The 23,446-nt window shown below is 41.1% G+C and overlaps 1 protein-coding gene across 1 annotated transcript in view; it reads right to left on the bottom strand.

Annotated features, from left to right (window-relative positions):
* The window catches only part of LOC110505531 (latent-transforming growth factor beta-binding protein 2), a 162,842-nt gene that overhangs the window by 128,422 nt on the left and 10,974 nt on the right, over positions 1 to 23,446 (bottom strand). The window contains exon 3 of the mRNA XM_036962678.2: positions 2,290 to 2,566. Within this exon, the coding sequence (XP_036818573.2) occupies positions 2,290 to 2,566 (277 nt within the window). The remainder of the gene's footprint in view (positions 1 to 2,289; positions 2,567 to 23,446) is intronic.

Raw genomic sequence — 23,446 nt, forward strand, 5'->3', positions numbered from 1 at the left:
TGTGTGTGACTCAAGTAATGGTGTATGCCTCTTGTAATGTCAAATATGCAGCTTTGCTCTCTTATTTGTCCCAGACCTGTGACTCAGGTTGCAAATATGTCCACTAAGTCAATATCAAAGCAACCATAAGCATAGCAACTGTGCACTTCTGACACATGCCTTGTATTGATTACAAACTAAAGATCTATCGTGACTAAGAAACAATGCAAGGGAAAATAATTTAAAAACTGTTTTCGGGAAAACATCTGCCAACACATTGACTTTGGTTACTTCAAGCTACTACATGCATCGGAGTGGTTTTGCCAGTGTAATTCCATAACACCAACAGAAATACAATGTGACATAACTGCAAAAGGCACTCTCGGTTCTCGCAATTAGATCGTACTGGACCATAAATGTCAACTGTAATCGAATACACTGCAGAGATTTCAGAGAACGATATTACCCAGATGACACTTTGGCTGAAAACGAAGGGTGACCTCAGTGCTCAAACAAATTATGGCACTTAATACAACTGCAGGAGGATTAGAAAACCATTGGGCTCTCATCCAAGGCAGAGAAGCATTTGACAAGATAAACTTTTCCCATACATAACAAAAAAATCGGCCTGCACAGTCATAGACACAAACAAGCATCACCTTTCAACACCCTCAGTCGGAAATACGGTTCAAACCATAACACGACCATAATCAGAAGATTTGGCAGTGACCTCCAAGCTTAACAACGTACTTAAGCAAACAGTGGAGAAAAAAATACAATCATTTTTTAGCAGAAATGCACGAGTATCATTTCCAGAATGATTGCGAGACAAATAGAATGCTGTCGAAGCCAAAAGTCTGATGCCATTCTCTGGTCTGATTAATGGTCTTTGGAGAATAGCTGAATGTTTAGTGAGATGACCTAGTCGGACCAGTTGTCACGCTATGTGCATCGGTAGTCATTGTTAGTCTAGTCCAATTAACAAATTGACATTTTTATAATGTTACACAACCCCAAAGAAAATACATTATTCATTCAAATCTGGTTTCTATCTTCACAGCAAATGGCAAGCGTTACTGTGGCAATCCTATGTGGCAAATCAGACGTTGTTTTCCTTCACACTTGTTGAACTTCACGTGAAGTTCATGTTGAACTTCATGTTCCTCAACCATGGCTTCTTAACCCCCTGTGGAGTTCATATGGAGCAGCTCTTTTAATGGCAAAGAAGGAAAGTCATGCTAGGTTGTTTAGCTCTGGCTCTACAGAGAATTAAGAATGAAGCATAAAACATTTAACATATGGACCCGCTCATCTGCTATGATTCGACCCAATGACAAACACACATCATAGTGCATACCAGGATAAAGAACTTCTGTTTTGCACACGCCCTATGTCGTACATACACATCATAAAGCGTATCATTGCACTTGCTTCTCACACTGTCCAGGTGACTGTTGTAGTAGTTCAACTCACGGTGGTGTGTACAGTACAGTGCCTTTCTCCTTCCTCTGCCTGCTCCTGTAAGACTAAGGCTGATTTTGAATAGATGCAAAATTATAATTTTCTCTTCTTACTGTAGAAATGAGGAGCTTAGAGGCATAACCCCCCCCCCCCCCCCGAATAAACAGCAGAATCTACACTTCAGGCCAAGTTTGACTGTGAAACGAATTCCATGTTCAAATGAAGATGTATATCAGTGTGCCATGACACTGGGCCAAAAACATTTCATAAAGCCGCAGGGCTGCCATGCCCACATGTCAGACTGCCATCATAGATCAAAAGAAATGGCATCGGAGGTTTAAATCCTCTTCTGAACTCAGCGATTATATTACAAAAATCTCAGATGTCAGTGGTCTAGCGCCAGAAAATCAGTTTTGATTACACTTCAAAGGCCTACTGTACTCTTGGATTGGAAACCAAGAATATTTTACTGTCACCCCACTATTTAGTGTGTTACAGATCCAGAATGCATGCATCTGATCAAATACTGAAACTTCTGTAAGTCCAGTATTCCATATTCAGTGTCTACTGAGCTCCTACATTTAAGTTGAAGGCATTCAGCTGTACAACGGACTAGGTATCCCCCTTCCCTTTCCTTCCCTCTTAAAGTATGTTTAAAGCATTAAGCATGTTGAACACAAACAATCAAAAGATAATTTACATTTCTTTCCTTGCTTCTGTTGGGAAAACACATAGTTCCTATAGCTAAACAGAGATAAATTAGGTCAGTGTGTAAACGTCAGTGAGTAACCATCTTTAAATGTGTAAATACTCCAGCAGGAAGTGGGTACAGTGCAGCGGTGGACTTACACAGGTTGAAGAGGCTGTCTGGTGGTATCAGGTCTGATTGTCTGGGCCCTGGGGCTGGGGTTGTCTATGGCCTGCCTCTCTGTAGGTCTCCTCCTGGGCTGCTCTCTCTGGAAGGGGTTAGTGCCTGGCTGGATGCGCCTCAGGGACCCTCCGGTGTGGATGTACACCTGCTCTGGGGCAGCCTCCTCGCAGCGGGCCCCCTGGAACCCCGAGCGGCACACACATGTGTGGGGCCTACTGCAGGAGCCGCGGTTATGGCAGGGGGGCTGGCAGTCGGCTGCGGGGGGGGGGGGGGGGAGATCATTAGCGGTGTCATGTTAGAACATGTGGTCTTTCACATAAAGGAGCAGCTCCAGACATGGCCTACATTATCTCAGCATTGGCCCAGATTGACTTTAAGTGATTCAATCAAGGGGGTGATTAGTTGTGTGTCTCTGCCCTTGCTTTTCCTTATAGTACAGAGCCTGGAGGGAATGTCATGTTCAATTTCACCTGAGCCCATAACAGCCTTGTTTAGTCTAAATGTATGTGATCGCTTACATTTAACCCTTGTCCGATTTCTCAAATGTTTGACTTCAGCTCCTTGGCAGTGTTTAATGCTACTGGCGTTCCAATGCTCAGCAGTTTTCCTAGAAATACCTTTCATTAGTGATTCCAAATCGAATGTGTGTCATTGCCATTATAAAGACAAACAGCTTAAAAGGGTCATAAATGAAGCACGTAAAAAAATTAGCGAATGGGAAACTAGATTCCCCAGGCCGACTTGGAGCCTAACTTGAGTCTGACTGTAAATGCCTCACCTTTCATATATGGCATGGCTCGTGCTCGCAGATATTCCTATATTTGAAAAACAAACCAATCTGTTTTCCTTGTCTGGTCAAAGATTGATGTATAAACAATATTTATCAATTGTCTGAAAATACAGTGAGTGTTGAGGTAATTTTATGGCCATGGCAAAACAATCCACACACGGCCAACCCTGGCCCCTCCCTGCACCTCACTCCAGCTACGTGAACACTATTCAAAGGCCTGTGGCATGCGATTCAAAGTAAACAACCACTCCATCTTGTGACACAAATGTATGTACTGGATGGCACTGCAGAATTTATGACATTGTCCTCAAACACTAAATCAGGTCGCTACTCTCTGGTGGCTAAAGCAAACAGCAGTGCTCCGTCAACAGTGGTGGAATGCTATTGACACAGATGCTGTGGACACTGACAGATCGCAGGCAGGAAGGCTTCCACTGTTTCTGGCACTGAAAAGAGAGCTGGTAGCTAAGGGCTGCATGGTCTACCTGCTGTAGGCTTCCTGTTATTGTTCAGACACAGGGACCAGTTTGTCTGATGTGAGAGGAGAATGGACCTCCTACGTGTCCTCTATGGCATGAGGAAGACTGAGTCCTTGGCTGCCACACCGAGGAACATAATTATTCTACTGTGTAGCTAACAGCTTGGCTTCAGTCTCTTGTTCTCTCGCTCTCTCTAATTGTATCCTAACAGTAGACATAAAATTGCCATGAAAAGGCAGCAAACTAGCACCACATGGTTTTGAATTCAGCACCACAACTTTCTTACAATATGATGTACATTTGTTAATTGAGAGAGTATGCATTACAGTCAATCATTGCAACTTGATGGCAAAGGGGAACAAACACTAAATTAAATAATAGTCCTTTGACCAAATTCCTGTGGTTTATTGTTAAGTCTATTCTATTTAAATCCAACAAATTCGCTAGAGCATTTAGTTTTAACTGCTTCGGGGGGAAATATACCCCTGTCTGATGAAGTGTACACAGTCAGGGAAATGTGCTTGTGGAGTGTGGACTCATATAACTTGGTATGTGATCCGAGTTTTCCAGTTTCCACCATGGGATAAAATAAGAATTGCCTGGTCTCTACTTGGCAGGGAGTTAAATATATCATCCACTAACTAGACTTGAGGCTGGCCTGGTGCCACAGCCTTGTTCAACCTCAAAGATTACAAGGGTTTGGGGAAGACTTTGAGGATCAAAGAGTCTGTTGACATTATGAGGGAGAGTTCAGTAAATGAGTGGCTCCCACTCCCCACCCCACCCCTCCCAATCATTGACACCGTACCATCTAAATTGGAACAATTACATATACTCACTTATCAATTTGTGCAACTGGCCTAGAAAATGGCCTAATCATCAGTCTGTATGGTTGGTACATGTCAGAGTCTGTGTATGTGACCCTGAATATGTGACCCTCTTCAGCTCTGTCGCCCAATAGCAGTCATTAAAGTGACGCAATGTGGCACCAAACATGCGTTCCATTGACAATGGACTTGGCTGGGCAGTGGACACTGACCCTGGTCCTTTTGACTCTGACCAGAGCTCCACACAAGCCTGACTGCTGCAGTGTCACTGTCTGTCTCTCTTCCCTGGGTCTGGCCAGGTGCAGTGTCACTATCTTTCTCTCTTCTCTGGGTCCGGCCTGCTGCATGGGGCTGGCCTGCCTGTCTGGCTGCCTGGCTGGTGAACACTTTGTCGCAGTAATTGCTGTCGTGCAGATTTGTCTTGCACATCATTAAAACTAATTGCCTCACATTCCGTCCATTTCACAAATATGTGGTTTAATTATTGCATTGGGGAATAATAAAATACGAATTTTCTTTGAAACACTAATAGAAATGGGAAACATTCCTGGCAGGGTCATTGTTGTGCTTAATTATGACTGAGGCTGAGGACCAATCTTAAGAGACAGAATCCAGAGCCAGTCATCTGAAAAGTGCATAAACGTGGGCATTATTGGAACTTGTCATGCGATGGAAGCATACACTCCGAGTCTCCATGCAAGACTCTGTGCATTAATCACATTCATGAGCTTTACTTTGTGAACTGTTCCAACATCTCATATGGGCAATTCCACAGTAACAGAATGATGCTTAGACTCTGACTTTTCACTTTAAAAATGTATGTCAAACGAAACACAATGATTGCAAAGTTAAACAAACTATGCAACTCTATGCACAAGGACGACATTAAACAATTTCCACAGAAAATGTGTCCAAAAACAGATACGTGAAGAACAGTTCAGATGCATAACAGAATGATGGATTGTGCTGTTTGTGCCGTCATCCTGTCACCAAACGTTCCATCTGCAATGTTCAAGTAAGTGTGTTTGTGCAAAATGTTCTGTGTTAATTATTTGTCAGCATCATTTTGTTACCCTGTCCTTGTCCTTGTTTTTGAAAGAAAAGCACATTTATTTTTTGTCCATTAAAATAACATAAAATTGATCAGAAATATAGTGTAGACATTGTTAATGTTGTATATGACTAATGTAGCTGGAAACGGATGATTTTGAATGGATTATCTACAGAGGCGTACAGAGGCCCATTATCAGCAACCATCACTCCTGTTTTCAAATGGCATGTTGTGTTAGCTAATCCAAGTTTATCATTTTAAAAGGCTAATTGATAATTAGAAAGCCATTTTGGTATGATGTTAGCAAAGCTGAAAAAAGTTGTTCTGATTAAAGAAGCAATAAAACTGGCTTTCTTTAGACTAGTTGAGTATCCGGAGCATCAGCATTTGTGGGTTCGATTACAGGCTCAAAATGGCCAGAAACAAATAACTTTCTTCTGAAACTCGTCAGTTTATTCTTGTTCTGAGAAATGAAGGCTATTCCATGCGAGAAATTGCCAAAAACTGAAGATCTCGTACAACGCTGTGTACTACTCCCGTCACAGAACAGCACATACTGGCTCTAGCCAAAGTAGAAAGAGGAGTGGGAGGCCCCGGTGCACAACTGAGCAAGAGGACAAGTACATTAGAGAAACAGACGTCTCACAAGTCCTCAACTGGAAGCTTCATTAAATAGTACCCGCAAAACACCAGTCTCAACATTGACAGTGAAGAGGCGACTCCGGGATGCTGGCCTTCTAGGCAGAGTTCCTCTGTCCACTGTCTGAGATATGGCTTTTTCTTTGCAACTCTGCCTAGAAGGCAGAACATCAATTTGAAGTTATTTTAATGGACTAAAAAATGTTGCTTTTCTTTCAAAAACAAGGACATTTCTAAGTGACCCCAAACTTTTGAACAGTAGTGTCAGGATAGTATTCAGACCCCTTCTAAAATGGATTAAAACAAATTGTTCCTCATCAATCTAACGACAAAGCAAAAATAGTTTTTTTAAACATTATTCTAAATGTATTAAAAATAAACTGAAATATCACATTCACATAAGAGTTCAGACCCTTTACTCAGTACTTTGTTTAAGCACCTTTGGCATTGATTACAGCCTCGAGTCGTCTTGGGTATGACGCTACAAGCTTGGCACAACTGTATTTGGTGAGTTTCTCCCATTCTTCTCAAGGGGGCTGTCATGTGTTTTTCATGGTCTGAGAGTCCTTTAGGTGCCTTTTGGAAAACTCCAAGCTGCCTGTCATGTGCCTTTTACTGAGGCGTGGCTTCCGTCTGGCCACTCTACCATAAACGCCTGATTGGTGGAGTGCTGCAGAGATTGTTGTCCTTCTGGAAGTGTCTCCCATCTCCACAGAGGAGCTCTGGAGGTCTGTCAGAGTGACCATTGGGTTCTTGTTCACCTTCCTGACCAAGGCCCTTCTCTCCCGATTGCTCAGTTCGGCTGGGTGTCCAGCTCTAGGAAGAGTCTTGGTGGTTCCAAACTTCTTCCATTTAAGAATGATGGAGGCCACTGTGTTCTTGGGGATCTTCAATGCTGCAGACATTTTTTGGTACCCTTCCCCAGGTCTGTGCCTTGACACAATCCTGTATCGGACAATTGTCTCTACGGACAATTCCTTCAACCTCATGGCTTGGTTTTTTCTCTGACATGCACTGTCAACTGTGGGACCTTATATAGATAGGTGTGTGCCTTACCAAATCATGTCCAATCAATTGAATATACCTCAGGTGGACCCCAATCAAGTTGTAGAAACATCTCAAAGATGATCAGTGGAAACAGGATGCACCTGAGCTCAATTTTGAGTCCTTTTTATTCTCTATTTTGGTTAGGTCAGGGTGTGACTAGGGTGGGTAGTCTAGTTTTTTCATTTCTATGTTGGCCTGGTATGGTTCCCAATCAGAGGCAGCTGTCTATCGTTGTCTCTGATTGGGGATCATATTTAGGCAGCCTTTTCCCACTGGGTTTTTGTGGGATCTTGTCTATGTCTAGTTGCCTGTGAGCACTACATTAGTTTCACGTTTCGTTTTGCACTTTATTGTTTTCTGTGAGTTTCATCCAATAAACATGTGGAACTCTACGCACGCTGCGCCTTGGTCCATTAATTCAACCAACGATCGTGACATTTTGCTTTGTGGTTATGGGGTATTGTGTGTAGATTGATGAGGAAAAATGTGATTTAATCCATTTTAGAAACGTAACAAAATGTGGAAAAAGTCAAGAGGTCTGAATACTTCCCGAATGCACTGTATCTAGGAGCAAAAACAGTATGCATGTGAAATTCAGTCCAAGTTCTGTCCTTAAAACCAATCTCCAGTTGAAGTTATCTAAGGACAGTCTTCAGGAAGGGAGAATGGGGGAATGTCAGAGGGATAACAGTCCTGAACAAATCCATGACAGCTGAGGTCTACCCCATCATCCCTGCTTTCCAAACAACATTCACTCTGTGGCCAAACTACACTATCAGTCATCCTTCAAAACAGACCATAAAACCTATTCTGAAAAAGCAGAGCACATTTGAATATATTGTACTGTATGAGTTTTTGATTGAATTAGTGGTGAGCATACTAAATTATGAATATTAAAATAAGCCAGGGCCTTAATTTGCACAGCAGGCCTGAGGGAAGCCTTTACTTCAGTGGAAGGCAGCAGGCAGCAGCCCACATCCACTGTATGGAGCCGGGCTCTCGTTTCCAACAGAGTGGCTGTCTCCAGTCCATTACTATTCACTAGATATTTGCCCCCTCTCTCCACCTCAAAAGTAATACAACCCATCAAACTTTTACAATCCTCTCATTCAGGACAAGCAATTTGAAACCAAATATTTGACATAACTCAAACACATACAAAATTGTCTCCATTTTCTTTCCCAGGTCAATAATACTACTTCCGCTAACTTGATATTGGTGCTTTTGAAAATGATATCAATAATGAGAACGGAATCGGGATAATCTTGGGTACCCCTCTCTGTACGGTTGGAGGAGATGATGTGCCATTAAGAGATTTATGGCCAGTGAGCCGTTCTACAGATTAGGATTCAGGGACTCTTTGAACAAGAGAACACAAATAACTAAAGATCTCACCACCAAGGGCCCTTTCAAACAAAACTAGAACACTGGAAGAGGGGGTGGGGGATAATCATTTTTGTGTTTTGAGTTGGATTTTCAAAATATATGGAAATGTATGGAAGAATGTCTGTTCAAAGTTAAGAATGGAAACATGCTAAACTCTGGAACACTAAGCCATGTGTGTGATATCAGAGAGAAACCATAACACGTGGCCCTAACTTTACCACACTCTCTCACCTTCTCCATTACAACAAAAAATCTGCTCCCAGGAGGTTTTATTAAACCCCATTTTCAGCACTATCCAACATTGGACAAACTTAGGAAAATACTATTGTCTTCTGCTTGTCAACAGATGTCTTTAAAGCTAGTTAAACGGTAGGCCGAGCTTTGGAGGGTGAAATCATGTCTAAAATGTTTTCTACCAAATAAGTAACATTGCAGAATTGTGGTACACTGGTATTTCAGCCTGATCTTGATCAGAGTATTTATGTTATTCAATGGCACAGGTTATATTGTTTTCAAAAGTGAGCATTTGCACATTTCAGTACAATCAATCAACCCTCCTAAGAGATTTGTCACTGTCCATTGCCCAATATGTAATCCCTGTCACCCTCCCTGTCACCCTCCCTGTCACCATCTACCATCTAGAAGCCTATTCAGTACCAGCAGTAGAAGTGAGGGAGCTCAGCTCAGGACTGACTGATGACTGGTCCTTTGTGGTAGTTCTGTGGTACTTTCTAGTAAAGCCTTATGGGGTAACATTTCAGAAAATGGAGGTGCCCCTTTCATATCTTTTCACTTTTTCTGTCACAGTGCGGTTTTTCAATCTAATACAGTAGTCTGGGCTTTCACTCCCTCTCCACTCAAATTGGCATGGGGATTTAGGTAACCTGAGGCTGACCCATGACATTGTGTACATTACTTTTAGCCATGCTATACTGTACCTCTCCACCTACACCTCCTTCAGCCTTTAATGAGCAATCTTCTGGGGGGATATCTGGGGGTATGTGCCCACTACTGTATGTGTAATTTCGACTCCATTCTCAAGGGGATAACATCACAACAGTTTCCATATGGCCATAAGGCTATCGGGTACAGAGAGGTGGGGAGTGTTTACCGTTTGGTGTTGTACTGTATGTGACCCGGTCAATCAAGCAAAGTCTTGCAAAGTTCTCTAAAGTCTCTCTGTTAAGATATCTCTGACAGATCCACTCTCTCCTTGCATCACGACATCAGTTACATTGCGCTTAAAGAAACAGAAACAGTCAAATGTCATTGAACAATGTATTAGACCCGTCAGACAACCCATGGCTAGAGCAGAGTAGCAGCATTCTACTTCCGTCTCTAGTGGCCCTATATCAACAGGGGCTCGCCAACCAAAACCAACGCGTAAACAGAAAAACAAACCTTTCACCTCCTCATCCACAGCCAATGCAGTAACTCATTCTAGCTATGCTGTGGTCCATGGTAGCAATTAGAAAAACATGTGGCCAGAGGAGGCCCAAACAGAACCTGATTGCCACCTCCAGACAGACAACAGCTGGTGAGGAGAAGGGAGGCCTCCTGGTTTGGGGAGTGTCCATCCCAGTGTGTGGGTAATGATAGGGCTCTGTGAACATGGTGTGTGTATTGATTACAGGATCTGTCTAATAGCCCATAAAACCATCCAGACTGCCAGGGAGAGTTATGCCCCTGAACGGTGAACTGTGTAACCCCCTGCTAATCCGCAGTGCGCCTGTAAAGCAGGGACGGCCTGTCTGTGTAGCAATTACTTCACCCCTGACTGAACAACGTCACCAGAGAGGCCAGTGGTTTAAATACCTTCCAGTGGTCCTGTAAAGAAACAAGCCACGTTTCTAGGCAGATTTGATCCTTATCAGCATGCCCTATATACATGAACTGTTTATGCCTAATTCACTTTTCTTTCAAAGAGATTTCAGGCTAAACTCTATGTGTGTGTGATGCTAGATGACAATACATGGCAAAGACATTTTCAACAGTACTGTATATTGGCTCATAATGTCCTTCAAGCCTGATATTTAACTCTTCCATACAGCTAATGCATTTAGCAGTGTATGCTCTTCAAACAATTGAATGGAACATAAACATATTTTCTCCCAATGAAAATGACAGGTGACTTGGCTCACAAGCAGATTTGGTTTTGATAAGGATGAGCAACTGGCCCACAGCCATGGAAGCAATGGAACACTGTCAGATTCAATGATAGGCTTGAATATACAGTGGTTGAATGCAAAGACAGTCTTCACACTAAATCATGAACAGTGTTTGGACTGTAGCAATGCATGCCCAATGCATCTGGAACAAAATAGATATTCAAAAAAGCACCAGTACCACAAGCCAAAAAAAAAATCCCAAAATGCTCACACATGTATGTCCTTGATGCTTTACTTTACCAGCTGGTGGACACATGTTTATGTGAGAGGAAAGCATATTACAGGTGGACTCTGTTTTACAACAAGGTATAGTCAACCTGAACTCACTCCCCCTGAGTTGACAGGGCCCCAAATGAGAGCTTCAGTAGGATGGTACATAGCCCCATGTTATCAGAGGCGTCATACTGTATACCCTGAAAAATCTGAGGGGGCAAAAAGTATGTGAGGATGGCTGGGGGTTGGAAATCTACAGCCATAATCATTATGCTTAATTCTATTTTTCTTCATATATAAGCATACCTCTTGAGCTGTCTGTACCCTGCTGACTGGTGGTTCTTTATTTAAAGAAACAAAATATGCTTCTCCGCATCTCTGCCAAAATCTGGATAAAATATTGAAAGGAATATGAGTCTTATTCAGTATATTTAGTTATTGCTTACTTTTCTAAAGTCTCCCAACCTTACCAGCAGGCATGGTTAGACAAGCTATCTACTCCAACTTGAATGATAACCTGCAATGGCTTCTTAGCTAGGTAGCTAGATATGAGGTTTGGTGATTGGGAACCTATCTGGGCTAGCTAAAGCCAACTTCATAAAAATGCTAACTGGCTCGTCATGTTCATTTAAAAAATACAAAAAATACCAGAATCTGAGGGGGCATGTGCCCCTGTGCCCCCTATGGGCATGACACCTCTGTAGGTTATGTAGGATGAGGTAACTACAAAGTACGTAATTCTGATTTTGGGCAGCACAGCTTGAAACAAAACATACATCATTCCTAACGGTGTCTCCAAATCTGTCCGCACTGGAAGGCTTTAATCTATCCCTAACAGCCGTGAGGATATGATGGAATTAAAGAAACATTCTACATGCAGGACATTTTTGTTTGGAAAAGGAGAGAAATAGCGAGGAAGGGGGGAATGAAAGAGAGAGAGGCAGACTTTCTGCATGAAGAGTTATTTTAGGTTTGGATGGGGCCCTGAGCAGCACAGCAGGCCAAAGAAAGCTGGAAGGAAATCAAAAAGAAACTCCTTTCTACCGCATTTCACTCTGTCAATCACTGGCTGCTTAAAAGGTTGAAAACAACTTCATTTCTCTTCAAGAATGATGCACCTTTCATCTGCCCTCTCAAAGACAGCTACGGATTTAAACCAAGAGCCATTATTTCATGGCTGATTATACTTATTGCATGTTCAAATACATTCCATGTCCCATTTGGTCTTCACTACAGTATGTGCAGCAAGTATGAATTCAACTGCAGAAGACATCGATAAGTCTTTGTGCCATGGCACTGGGTAAACTCACTGTGTTGGGGTGAGATGGTCAGCGAGACACAGTATGCACTGTGGGGAGTCTCCCTCCTGTGAGAGGCATTCTGCATTCAGTCCTAAATTCAGTTTGTGTTCAGCAGACCATGTCATTAATCCAATTAACAAAGAGACCATGTCAGGAGGAGAAGCCATCGCAACCCTAATGACACTGATGCATAGTGACCCGGGCGGTATGAATGCAAAGGGCTAGCCCTCTCTCTATGGCCGGTGAAGTCCGTCTTATGATCATGACGAGCCAAACTCAGTGTGTAAACACCTGTTGGTCAGGATTTAAATGGCAACTTTGATATGTGAGGATTAAACCTTCTAACCAACCAAAAATAAACACTACTAATAGGAGATCTGAATAGTCAGTTGACTCAGATCAACTTTGTGTGATACTGTAGCCCAGATAATGTTCACTGCGAGATGCCTGCTGTGAATCTTACTTTCAATATCACAGTCCATAGATTAGAGTGAGATACCAGTAGAACAAGAGAGACTATTTTCATCTATAAAATACTGGAGTCCAATTCTGGTACAGTAGTGACAGTCAATAAGTAAAGTAAAAGTGCTTCCACCTAATAAGGTGACCTTTTACTTCCTCCTCATTTGATTCAGTTTGGCCTGCCGGAGGTTTTGCTATTTTGGAAACATGTTTCTGTGGCTATTTACGATACAAATCAGAGGAATTCCAGTAATTCGATGTTCAGTTTCCCTTTTTTTGGCAATAATTGGTCATCAAGGTGGACTGCATTCCCACTACTTATCATTCCTGGCTCATTTAATGAATGACTGGTTTGCTGGTGAAGTGTTCATTCATTCTGTGGTTTAAAACGGTGTATTGCGATTGTGAATGAATATTGGAAATATTCAGAAAGTATTCATACCCCTTGACTTATTCCACATTTTGTTGTGTTACTGAATTCAAAATTGATTAAAAAAAATACATTCTCACCCATCTACACACAATATCCCAGAATAACAAAGTGAAAACATGTTAAGAATCTTTTGTAAATGTATTGAAAATGAAATACAGAAATATAATTTACATAAGTATTCAAACCCCTGAGTAAATACTTTGTAGAAGCACTTTTTGTGGTGATTACAGCTTTGAGTCGTCTTATATCTGTATCAGCTTTGCACATCTGGATTTGGAGATTTTCTCCAATTCTTAGTTTAGATGAAAAGCGGAGGGAAACAACAATCTTCAAGTCTTTCCACAGATTTTGAATGGGATTCAAGTCTGGGCTTTAACTGGGCCACTCAAGGACTTTCACATTCTTGTTCTGAAGCCATTCCAGAATTTCTTTAGCTGTATGCTTGGGGTCATTGTACTGTTGGAACGTAAAGTCTTTTCCCCAGTCTAAGGGCATTTGCGGCAGGTTCTCATCAAGCATTTGCCTGTTCATTGTTCCCTCTATTCTTACCAGTCACCCAGTCCCTGCCACTGAAATGCATCCCCATAGCATGATGCTGCCACCACCATGCTTCATGGTAGGGATGATGTTAGACGGGTAAAGCGCTGTGCCAGGTTTCCTCCAGACACATTTTTTCAATGTACCAATGATGGAGAACACTGTGCTTTGGAAACTTTCAACACTCTAGAAATTGTTTTATACACTTCCCCAGATATATGCTTCATCACAATCTACAGCCAGTTCCTTGGACTTCATGATATAGTTTCTACTCTGACATGCACTGTCAACTGTGGGACCTTATATAGACAGGTGTTTCACTGTAAATCATGTCCAAACAACTGAATTGGCCACAGCTTGACTCCAATTTAATTTATTAAACATAACCTTTATTTAACTAGGCAAGTCAGTTTAGAACAAATTCTTATTTATAATGACGAAGCTGGACCAATTGTGCGCCACCCTATGGGACTCCCAATCACGGCCAGATGTGATACAGCCTGGATCCGAACCAGGGACTGTAGTGGTGCCTCTTGCACTGAGATGCAGTGACTTAGACCACTGCGCAAATTAAGTTGTAGTGACAGCTCAAGGATGATCGAAGTAAATTGGAAGCACCTGAGCTCAATTTGGAGTGTCATAGCAAATGGGTGTGAATAATTACAGAATCAGTCAAAAGTTTGGACAAACCTAGGTTTTTCTACAATGTAGAATAATAGTGAAGACATCAAAAATATTAATTAACACATATGGAATCATGTAGTAACCAAAAAAGTGGAAACAAATAAAAAATATATTTTATATTTGAGATTCTTCAAAGTAGCCACCCTTGGCCTTGATGACAGCTTTGCACACTCTTGGCATTCTCTCAACCAGCTTCATGAGGAATGCTTTTCCAACCGTCTTGAAGAAGTTCCCACATATGCTGAGCACTTGTTGGCTGCTTTTCCTTCACTCTGCGGTCCAACTCATCCCAAGCCATCTCAATTGGGTTGAGGTCGGGTGATTGTGGAGGCAAGGTCATCTGATGCAGCACTCCATCACTCTCCTTGGTCAAATAGCCCTTACACAGCCTGGAGGTGTGTTTGGGGTCATTGTCCTGTTGAAAAACAAATGATAGTTCCACTAATCGCAAACCAGATTGGATGGCGTATCGCTGCAGAATGCTGTGGTAACCATGCTGGTTAAGTGACAGTGTTACCAGCAAAAGCACCCCCCACACCATCACACCTCCTCCTCCATGCTTCACAGTGAGAACCACACATGCGGAGATGATCCATTCACCTGCTTCGCATCTCACAAAGACACGGTGGTTGGAACCCAAAATCTCAAATTTGGACTCATCAGACCAAAGGACAGATTTCCACTGGTCTAATGTCCATTGCTCGTGTTTCTTGTCCCAAGCAAGTCTCTTCTTATTATTTGTGTCCTTCAGTAGAGGTTTCTTTGCACTCATTCGATCATGAAGGCCTGATTCATACAATCTCCTCTGAACAGTTGATGTTGAGATGTGTCTGTTACTTGCACTCTGTGAAACATTTATTTGGGCTGCAATCTGAGGTGCAGTTAACTCTAATGAACTTATCCTCTGCAGCAGAGGTAACTCTGGGCCGTCCTTTCCTGTGGCGGTCCTCATGAGAGCCAGTTTCATCATAGCGCTTGATGGTTTTTGAGACTGCACTTGTTCTTCAAATGATGGACTGTCATTTCTCTTTGCTTATTTGAGCTGTTCTTGTCATAATATGGACTTGGTCTTTTACCAAATAGGGCTATCTTCTGTATACCACCCCTAACTTGTCACAACACTGATTGGCACAAACGCATTAAGAAAGAAAAAATTACACAAATTAACAAGGCATACATGTTATTTGAAATGCATTCCAGGTTACTGAAACTGGTTGAGAGAATGCCAAAAGTGTACAAAGCTGTCATCAAGGCAAAGGGTGGCTACTTTGAAGAATCTCAAATATAAAATCAATTTTGATTTGTTTAACACTTTTTTGGTTACTGCATGATTCCATATGTGTTATTTCATAGTTTTGATGTCTTCACTATTATTCTACAACCTGACATGAGTAGGTGTGTCCAAACATTTGACTGGTACTGTATGTAAATTAGATTTCTGTATTTAATTTTCAAAACCTGTTTTCACTTTGTCATTATGGGATATTGTGAGAAAAATATATTTAATCAATGTTGAATTCAGGCTGTAACACAACAACATGTGGAATAAGTAAAGGGGTATGAATACTTTTGAAGACACCGTACATGTATAAGTTCATTTAATTATAATTCCTAAACCTGGTTCTGGCAAAAGGAGGAATCCGCAGGTCTTTTTTTATCATGGAATAAATGTGTGGAGGAGTGTGGGGGGCTTTACAGTAAAACACATTGGAAGATGAAAAGTGCATTTAGAAGTGTGTGTGTGTCTTCACAGAAGCAGGTTGTGCAGACATACATGTATGTATGTATGTATGTATGTATGTATGTATGTATGTATGTCTGTATGTCTGTCTGTCTGTCTGTCTGTCTGTCTGTCTGTCTGTCTGTCTGTCTGTCTGTCTGTCTGTCTGTCTGTCTGTCTGTCTGTCTGTCTGTCTGTCTGTCTGTCTGTCTGTCTGTCTGTCTGTCTGTCTGTCTGTCTGTCTGTCTGTCTGTCTGTCTGTCTGTCTGTCTGTCTGTCTGGGGTACATCTGGCCTTCCGTTGCTCTTGATCTCTGGGACTGAGGGTTTTTTGGTCAACAGATGTGAATCTGGCAAATTTACTAAAGAGATGACCCCCAAATCAGATGCACCCTTTTGGATCCGTGGGGCATAGTTATGCTAAATGCTGCTTGTAAATAAATATGAAGGTAAACTGGGAATCTTCTATAGCCATTGGCCACAGTTACACCTGGCATCACTTTATGGCTTTGGCCAACCTAAGCAGAAATAACCACAGAACTATGTGCCTTATGACAACCATCAATAAAACCAGTGGTTGGACACTGACAAACACAGACTTAAAAGCCTGATCAGAATGTATATACATAACAATAACATAAGATATTTTCTCAACAATGTATTCTTTTTAATGATGATACTTCAAAGAACATTTACTAAGGTGACTTTCAAGCAAAAATAATTACAAATTATTGCTCAGTATTCTATTACATAACAGCAAACTCTTTTAGACGGATGTTACTTACTAAACAACACAAAACAGAAAAAACAACTGTGTTTACCATCCATCTTCTACAACAACAAGGCAGAATCTGAGCCAAGAGCAAACCTTGGGCCAAACCCACAACAGGACACCCAGATAGCACATAACGTTCTGAGAACCTAATGTTTCTCAGAGCTTGGTGAGACCATAGTTGTCCTATGGTTATTTAGTATACAACCTTCCCACAACTTCATGTGAATGGTGCAGGATAGTTACTTGGCCATGGATCATTCTCAGCACATTTAAGAAACTTTCAAACATCCTCATTTAAGGAACTTAGTAAAACAAACTTCATTTTCTTAGTTTTCAATAATTTAACAGAACATTTCCAAAAAGCTCAAACATGGTTACATTTAATTTCAATTTTGGTCATTTTCTAGGAATGTTCTCCAACAGGTTTGACATTGGGAATGTTTTCAAATATTTCAGAGAATGTTAAGAAACAACGTTCTTCTGTGGGAATTTCAGCACTTCAGCATAATGTTTCCTACTGGTTTCTTCATGGTTATATTTAATGTCATGTTCTCAAATTGTTCTGGGAACGTTAAGAAAACTTTCTATAAAAAAATCACCAGAAAACTTTAGTAATGTTCAGAAAACATTCTAAGACTGTTATTTAAAAACATACATTTCGTTCTCAGAACGTGAAGAAAACTTTCCATAAAAACCACAATAAAACTTTAGTAATGTTCAGAGAACCTAAGAATGTTATTCAAAAACATATACAGTACAATCGGAAAGTCGTTACCCCTTGACTTTTTCCACATTTTGTTACGTTACAGCCTTGGATTACTTTTTTTCCCCATTATCAATCTACACACAATACCTCATGACGACAAAGTGAAAACAGGTTTTTTGAAATGTTAGCAAATGTATTAAAAATAAAAAACTGAAATACCTTATTTACATATATATTTTGACCCTTTGCTATGAGACTCGAAATTGAGCTCAGGTGCATCCTGTTTCCATTGATCATCCTTGAGATGTTTCTACAACTTGATTGGAGTCCACCTGTGGTAAATTCAATTGATTGGACATGATTTGGAAAGGCACACACCTATCTATATAAGGTCCCACAGTTGACAGTGCATGTCAGAGAAAAAACCAAGCCATGAGGTTGAAGGAATTGTCCCTAGAGCTCCGAGACAGGATTGTGTCAAGGCACAGATCTGGGGAAGGGTACGAAACAAGTTCTGCAGCATTGAAGGTCCCCAATAACTCAGTAGCCTCCATCATTCTTAAATGGAAGAAGTTTGGAACCACCAAGACTATTCCTAGAGCTGGACACTCGGCCAAACTGAGCAATCTGGGGAGAAGGGCCTTGGTCAGGGAGGTGATCAAAAACCCGATGGTCACTCTGATAGAGCTCCAGAGTTCCTCTGTGGAGATAGGAGAACCTTCCAGAAGGACAACCATCTCTGCAGCACTCCACCAATCAGGCTTTTATGTTAGAGTGGCCAGATGGAAGTCACTCCTCAATAAAAGGCACATGACAGCCCGCACAAGATTCTCTGGTCTGATGAAACCAAGATTGAACCCTTTGCCCTGAATGCCAAGCGTCACGTCTGGAAGACGCCATCCCTACTGTGAAGCATGGTGGTGGCAGCATCATGCTGTGGGGATGTTTTCAGCGGCAGGGACTGGGAGACTAGTCAGGATCAAGGGAAAGATGAACGGAACAAAGTACAGAGTGATCCTTGATGAAAACCTGCACCAGACTGCTGGTTCACCTTCCAACAGGATAACAACCCTAAGCACACAGCCAAGACAACACAGGAGTTTGCTTCGCAGGAGTGGCTTTGGGACAAGCCTCAATGTCCTAGAGTGGCCTAGCCAGAGCCCGGGCTTGAACCCAATCTAACATCTCTGGAGAGACCTGAAAAAGCTGCGCAGTGACGCTCCCCATCCAACCTGACAGAGCTTGAGAGGATCTGCAGAGAAGAATGGGGGAAACCCCCCAAATATAGGTGATACAAGCTTGTAGCGTCATACCCAAGAAGATTTGAGGCTGTAATCGCTACCAAAGGTGCCAAAGTACTGATTAAAGAGTCTGAATACTTATGTAAATGTGATATTTCATTACTTTTTTACTTAGCAAAAATGTCTAAAAACCAATTTTGCTTTGTAATTATGGAGTATTGTGTGCAGATTGATGAGGGGAAAAAAACAATTTAATCAATTTTAGAATAAGACTGTAACGTAACAAAATGTGGAAAAAGTCAAGGGGTCTGAATACTTTCTGAGTGCACTGTACATTGCATTCTCAGCATCAACAAAACAAGATAAAGGATAGAGAAAGCGGCCATTAATTGGCCACACGTGATCTTAATGAGTGCTTGTTTCCTTTGAAATGGGGTCTGTTTGAATTGACTAAAATGAACAGCTTTGTATGTGTAAAAAACATAGCATGCTAGCTCCATCCAATTCCATGTGTAGAGAAAAGATGATGTGTTTAAATCTCACAGATGCCATGTCACAATAAAAAAGAAATGTGTTTGCATGATTAATGCCAAAGGAAATTCATTTACATGACGTTTGTTTTACTAAGTTCCTTAAATGAGGATGTTTGAACGTTTCTTAAATGTGCTTGGAGTTCATAAAAGTTTACCCAAAATGAGATTGGAGTGTTATTAAAAGTCTTATTGTAACATTTAGTGAAAGTTTTAAGTAAGTTATTATAAAAACCTCCAAATAGCCTATAATATCCGTTCTCAGAGCGTTAATAAATCCTCCCAGGACAACTTTCAAGAAACCAGAGTAAAACGTTCTCAAAACCTTCCTGCAAAATAAAAATGAATGTTCCCAATACAGGCAAAATTTGCACTTCCGTTCTCAGAACATTTGAAAAAGTTTCACTTATGGCTTCATTCCCAGAACCAATGGGAAACCAAAAATATACTTTCCCACAACTTCCAAGGAACCAAATGTACTAACTGGGCAAGAACTCTGAAAACCTCTTAAAACCATATCTTGATTCCATACCAGACCAGACACACAAAGACCCAGACATTTCTATAAACATAGCATTTACAAATCCTTGTAGGCATTCTCACTGGACAACTGTCAAACCAATTCCTGCCATATATTTGCTGTGACATCAACCTGATTCAACAAGGACGTGTTGTTGAGAAACCATAACTCAAGACACCAAATCCGCTCTCCCGGTTGAAGCTTACGGCCGACAGTTTTAATATTAGACATTACTTCAATCCCGTCATATATAATTTCCAAGACGTGGCTCAGTGAGGATATGTTTTTACATATTGCCCAGTTGACAGGTTTGTTCCTTTTCTTTCCCCCACTGTGAACATGTTTCCTCATGCGGCCGCCCCCCACTAGTTATACCCTGTTAGGGTCTGCAGTAACACACTCAGAGAATGTGATAGTCTGAGTTAGTGGGGGGGTTTCCACCACCACGGTGGAGGTCTCCATAAGGGAGCTCCCAGGGCAGGCTGGCTGGGGGGCTTGTTTTGGCTCCAGGCCAGGGCCCGGCCTGGGGTCGTGATGTGGAGTTCACTACACAGCTGATGGTTCCCTACCCTCCAGCCACACCTGGGTGAGGGCCAAACTCCTAACAGAGACCAGATGGTGGTGGGATGGAGACCTTGCCTTCTTAGATGGTCTACTGTGTTTAACATGACTGGTTTAGAAGGGACATGTTACTTTCTGGCAGGTGAAATTGTTTACCCATCTGATCTGGGTAACTCCTGCTTCATCCTAAGTAATTTACACCTCTGTAAGTGTGCCTTTAGCTGGGACTTGAAAAAAAGGAGGCAGAACCAGCGGTAGTAATTAGGAGGCTGGCGAATGAGGAGGTGACTTTATTTACTGATGGGCAAACAACTACAGCTTTTGTATCGTGTGACACTGTGAGTGTGTGTTTGTGTGCTGCTGTCTAGATGCTGTGGGAACTGTTCTAGCCCCGAAATGCAGGTTGTGAGTGTGGGTTTCACATTCTGTGCTTGTAAAACGTAAAGATAACTCTTTCTAGAACAGCTTCTCCTATAACCTGTTATTTCAGTCAGCAACATGATGACAGACAAAAATAAAAGGAGAAACATTGTCAAAATGTTTTGATAGGCTATAGAAAAGCTTTGATAATATTTGTAACCAGGAGCTGCCGAGCTAACACTTAAAGTCATGTTCTCAAATTGTTCCAAGAACGTTAAGAAGTAAAGTTCTTCTGTGTGAATTTCAGTACTTCAGTATAACGTTTCCTACAGTCTTATTTAAAGTAATGGTCTCAAATTGTTCTGAGAACGTTATAAAAACTTTCCATAAAAACCACAAAAAAAAGTTTAGTAACATTCAGAGAACATTTTAAGAATTTACTTAAAAATATACATTATGATCTCAGAATATTAAGAAAACTTTCCATAAAAAGCACAAGAAAACTTTAGTAACGTTCAGAGAATGTTCTAAGAACGTTATTAAAAACATATATTTTGTTCTCAGCATCAACAAAACTCTCTCTATCCTCTATCTTGTAAGTGTGTTCAGGGTCATGTTCAGTTGCCAAACATTCCTGAACGTTGCAGATAGAAATGCCATGAATAGAGCCGATGTGATTCCTTATTCTACATATCAGAGAGGTATTTTTGATGTACATACACTATTTCTATCTGAATGTTCCAAAACATTCAATCCTGCTGAACGCGCCCAAGGTGTGTTGGCCGCGCCCACTAATTGGCCACACCTGATCTTAACCCTTTACAGTGTAAGCCCTGTCTAAACCGGGGGAGGGGGGGGGGTTCTACTAAGCTATGACTGCGTCTTTTTAAGAAGGTCATACCAAGGATCATTTAGCTATTTGATTTAGAATTTTAATACCACTTGAAGTATAAACAAATATATACATAAAAAGTATGACCATTTTCATTTGTCCTTACTGCTATTAGCCCATACAAACGCATTGAATAACAGATTCACTACATGGAACAACAGATAGTCTCCCTCAAAAAATCTAAAGGAAGTTTGTTCTGAGGTGTCTGTCCTATATCTGAGAGAGAAAAAAAGTTCAATTTATAAACTCAGCAAAAAAAGAAATGTCCTCTCACTGTCAACTGCATTTATTTTCAACAAACTTAACATGTGTAAATATTTGTATGAACATAAGATTCAACAACTGAGACATAAACTGAACAAGTTCCACAGACATGTGACTAACAGAAATAGAATAATGTGTCCCTGAACAAGAAGGGGGGGGGGGTCAAAATTAGAGGTTGACCGGTTAATCGGAATGGCCGATTAATTAGGGCCGATTTCAAGTTTTCAATAACAATCTGTATTTTTGGACACCGATTTGCCGATTATTATTATTTATTTATTTTTTACACCTTTATTTAACTAGGCAAGTCAGTTATTAAAAACACATTCTTATTTTCAATGACGGCCTAGGAACGGTGGGTTAACTGCCTTGTTCAGGGGCAGAACGACAGATTTTTACCTTGTCAGCTCGGGGATTCGTTTTTGCAACCTTCCGGTTACTAGTCCAACGCTCGAACAACCTGCCTTACATTGCACTCCAAAAGGAGCCTACGTAGCAGGCTGACTACCGGTTACACGAGGGCAGCAAGAAGCCAAGGTAAGTTGCTAGCTAGCATTAAACTTATCTTATAAAAAACAATCAATCTTAACATAATCACTAGTTAACTACACATGGTTGATGATATTACTAGTTTATCTAGTGCGTCCTGCGTTGCATATAATCGATTGCGCCTACTTCGACAAACGGGGATTTAACAAGCACTGTCGTTGCACCAATGTACCTAACCATAAACATCAATGCCTTTCTTTAAAAGTTTTGTTTTCGAAATGATAGTTTCCGGACTCTACCATTTTAATGATCAAAGGCTCGTATTTCTGTGTGTTATAATTAAGTCTATGATTTGATAGAGCAGTCTGAATGAGTGACGGTAGGCAGCAGCAGGCTCATAAGCATTCATTCAAACAGCACTTTCGTGCGTTTGCCAGCAGCTATCGCGCTGTTTATGACTTCAAGCCTATAATCTCCTGAGATTAGGCTGGTGTAACTGATGTGAAATGGCTAGCTAGTTAGCGGGGCGCACACTAATAGCGTCTCAAACGTCACTCGCTCAGACTTGTAGTTGTTCCCCTTGCTCTGCATGGGTAACGCTGCTTCGGGGGTGGCTGTTGTCGATGTGTTCCTGGTTCGAGCTCAGGTAGGGGCGAGGAGAGGGACGGAAACTATACTGTTACACTGGCAATACTAAAGTGCCTATAAGAACATCCAATAGTCAATGGTTAATGAAATACAAATACAAATCGAAATACAAATCATATAGAGAGAATAGTCCTATAATTCCTATAATAACTACAACCTAAAATTTCTTACCTGGGAATATTGAACTCATGTTAAAAGCAACCACCAGCTTTCATATGTTCTCATGTTCTGAGCAAGGACCTTAAGCGTTAGCTTTTTTACATGGCACATATTGCACTTTTACTTTCTTCACCAAAATTTTGTTTTTGCATTATTTAAACCAAATTGAAACTGTTTCATTATTTATTTGAGGCTAAAATGATTTTATTGATGTATTATATTAGGTTAAAATAAGTGTTCATTCAGTATTGTTG

The sequence above is a fragment of the Oncorhynchus mykiss genome, chromosome 25, assembly GCF_057628025.1.
Source record: "Oncorhynchus mykiss isolate SJ-2025 chromosome 25, ASM5762802v1, whole genome shotgun sequence".
NCBI lineage: Eukaryota > Metazoa > Chordata > Actinopteri > Salmoniformes > Salmonidae > Oncorhynchus > Oncorhynchus mykiss.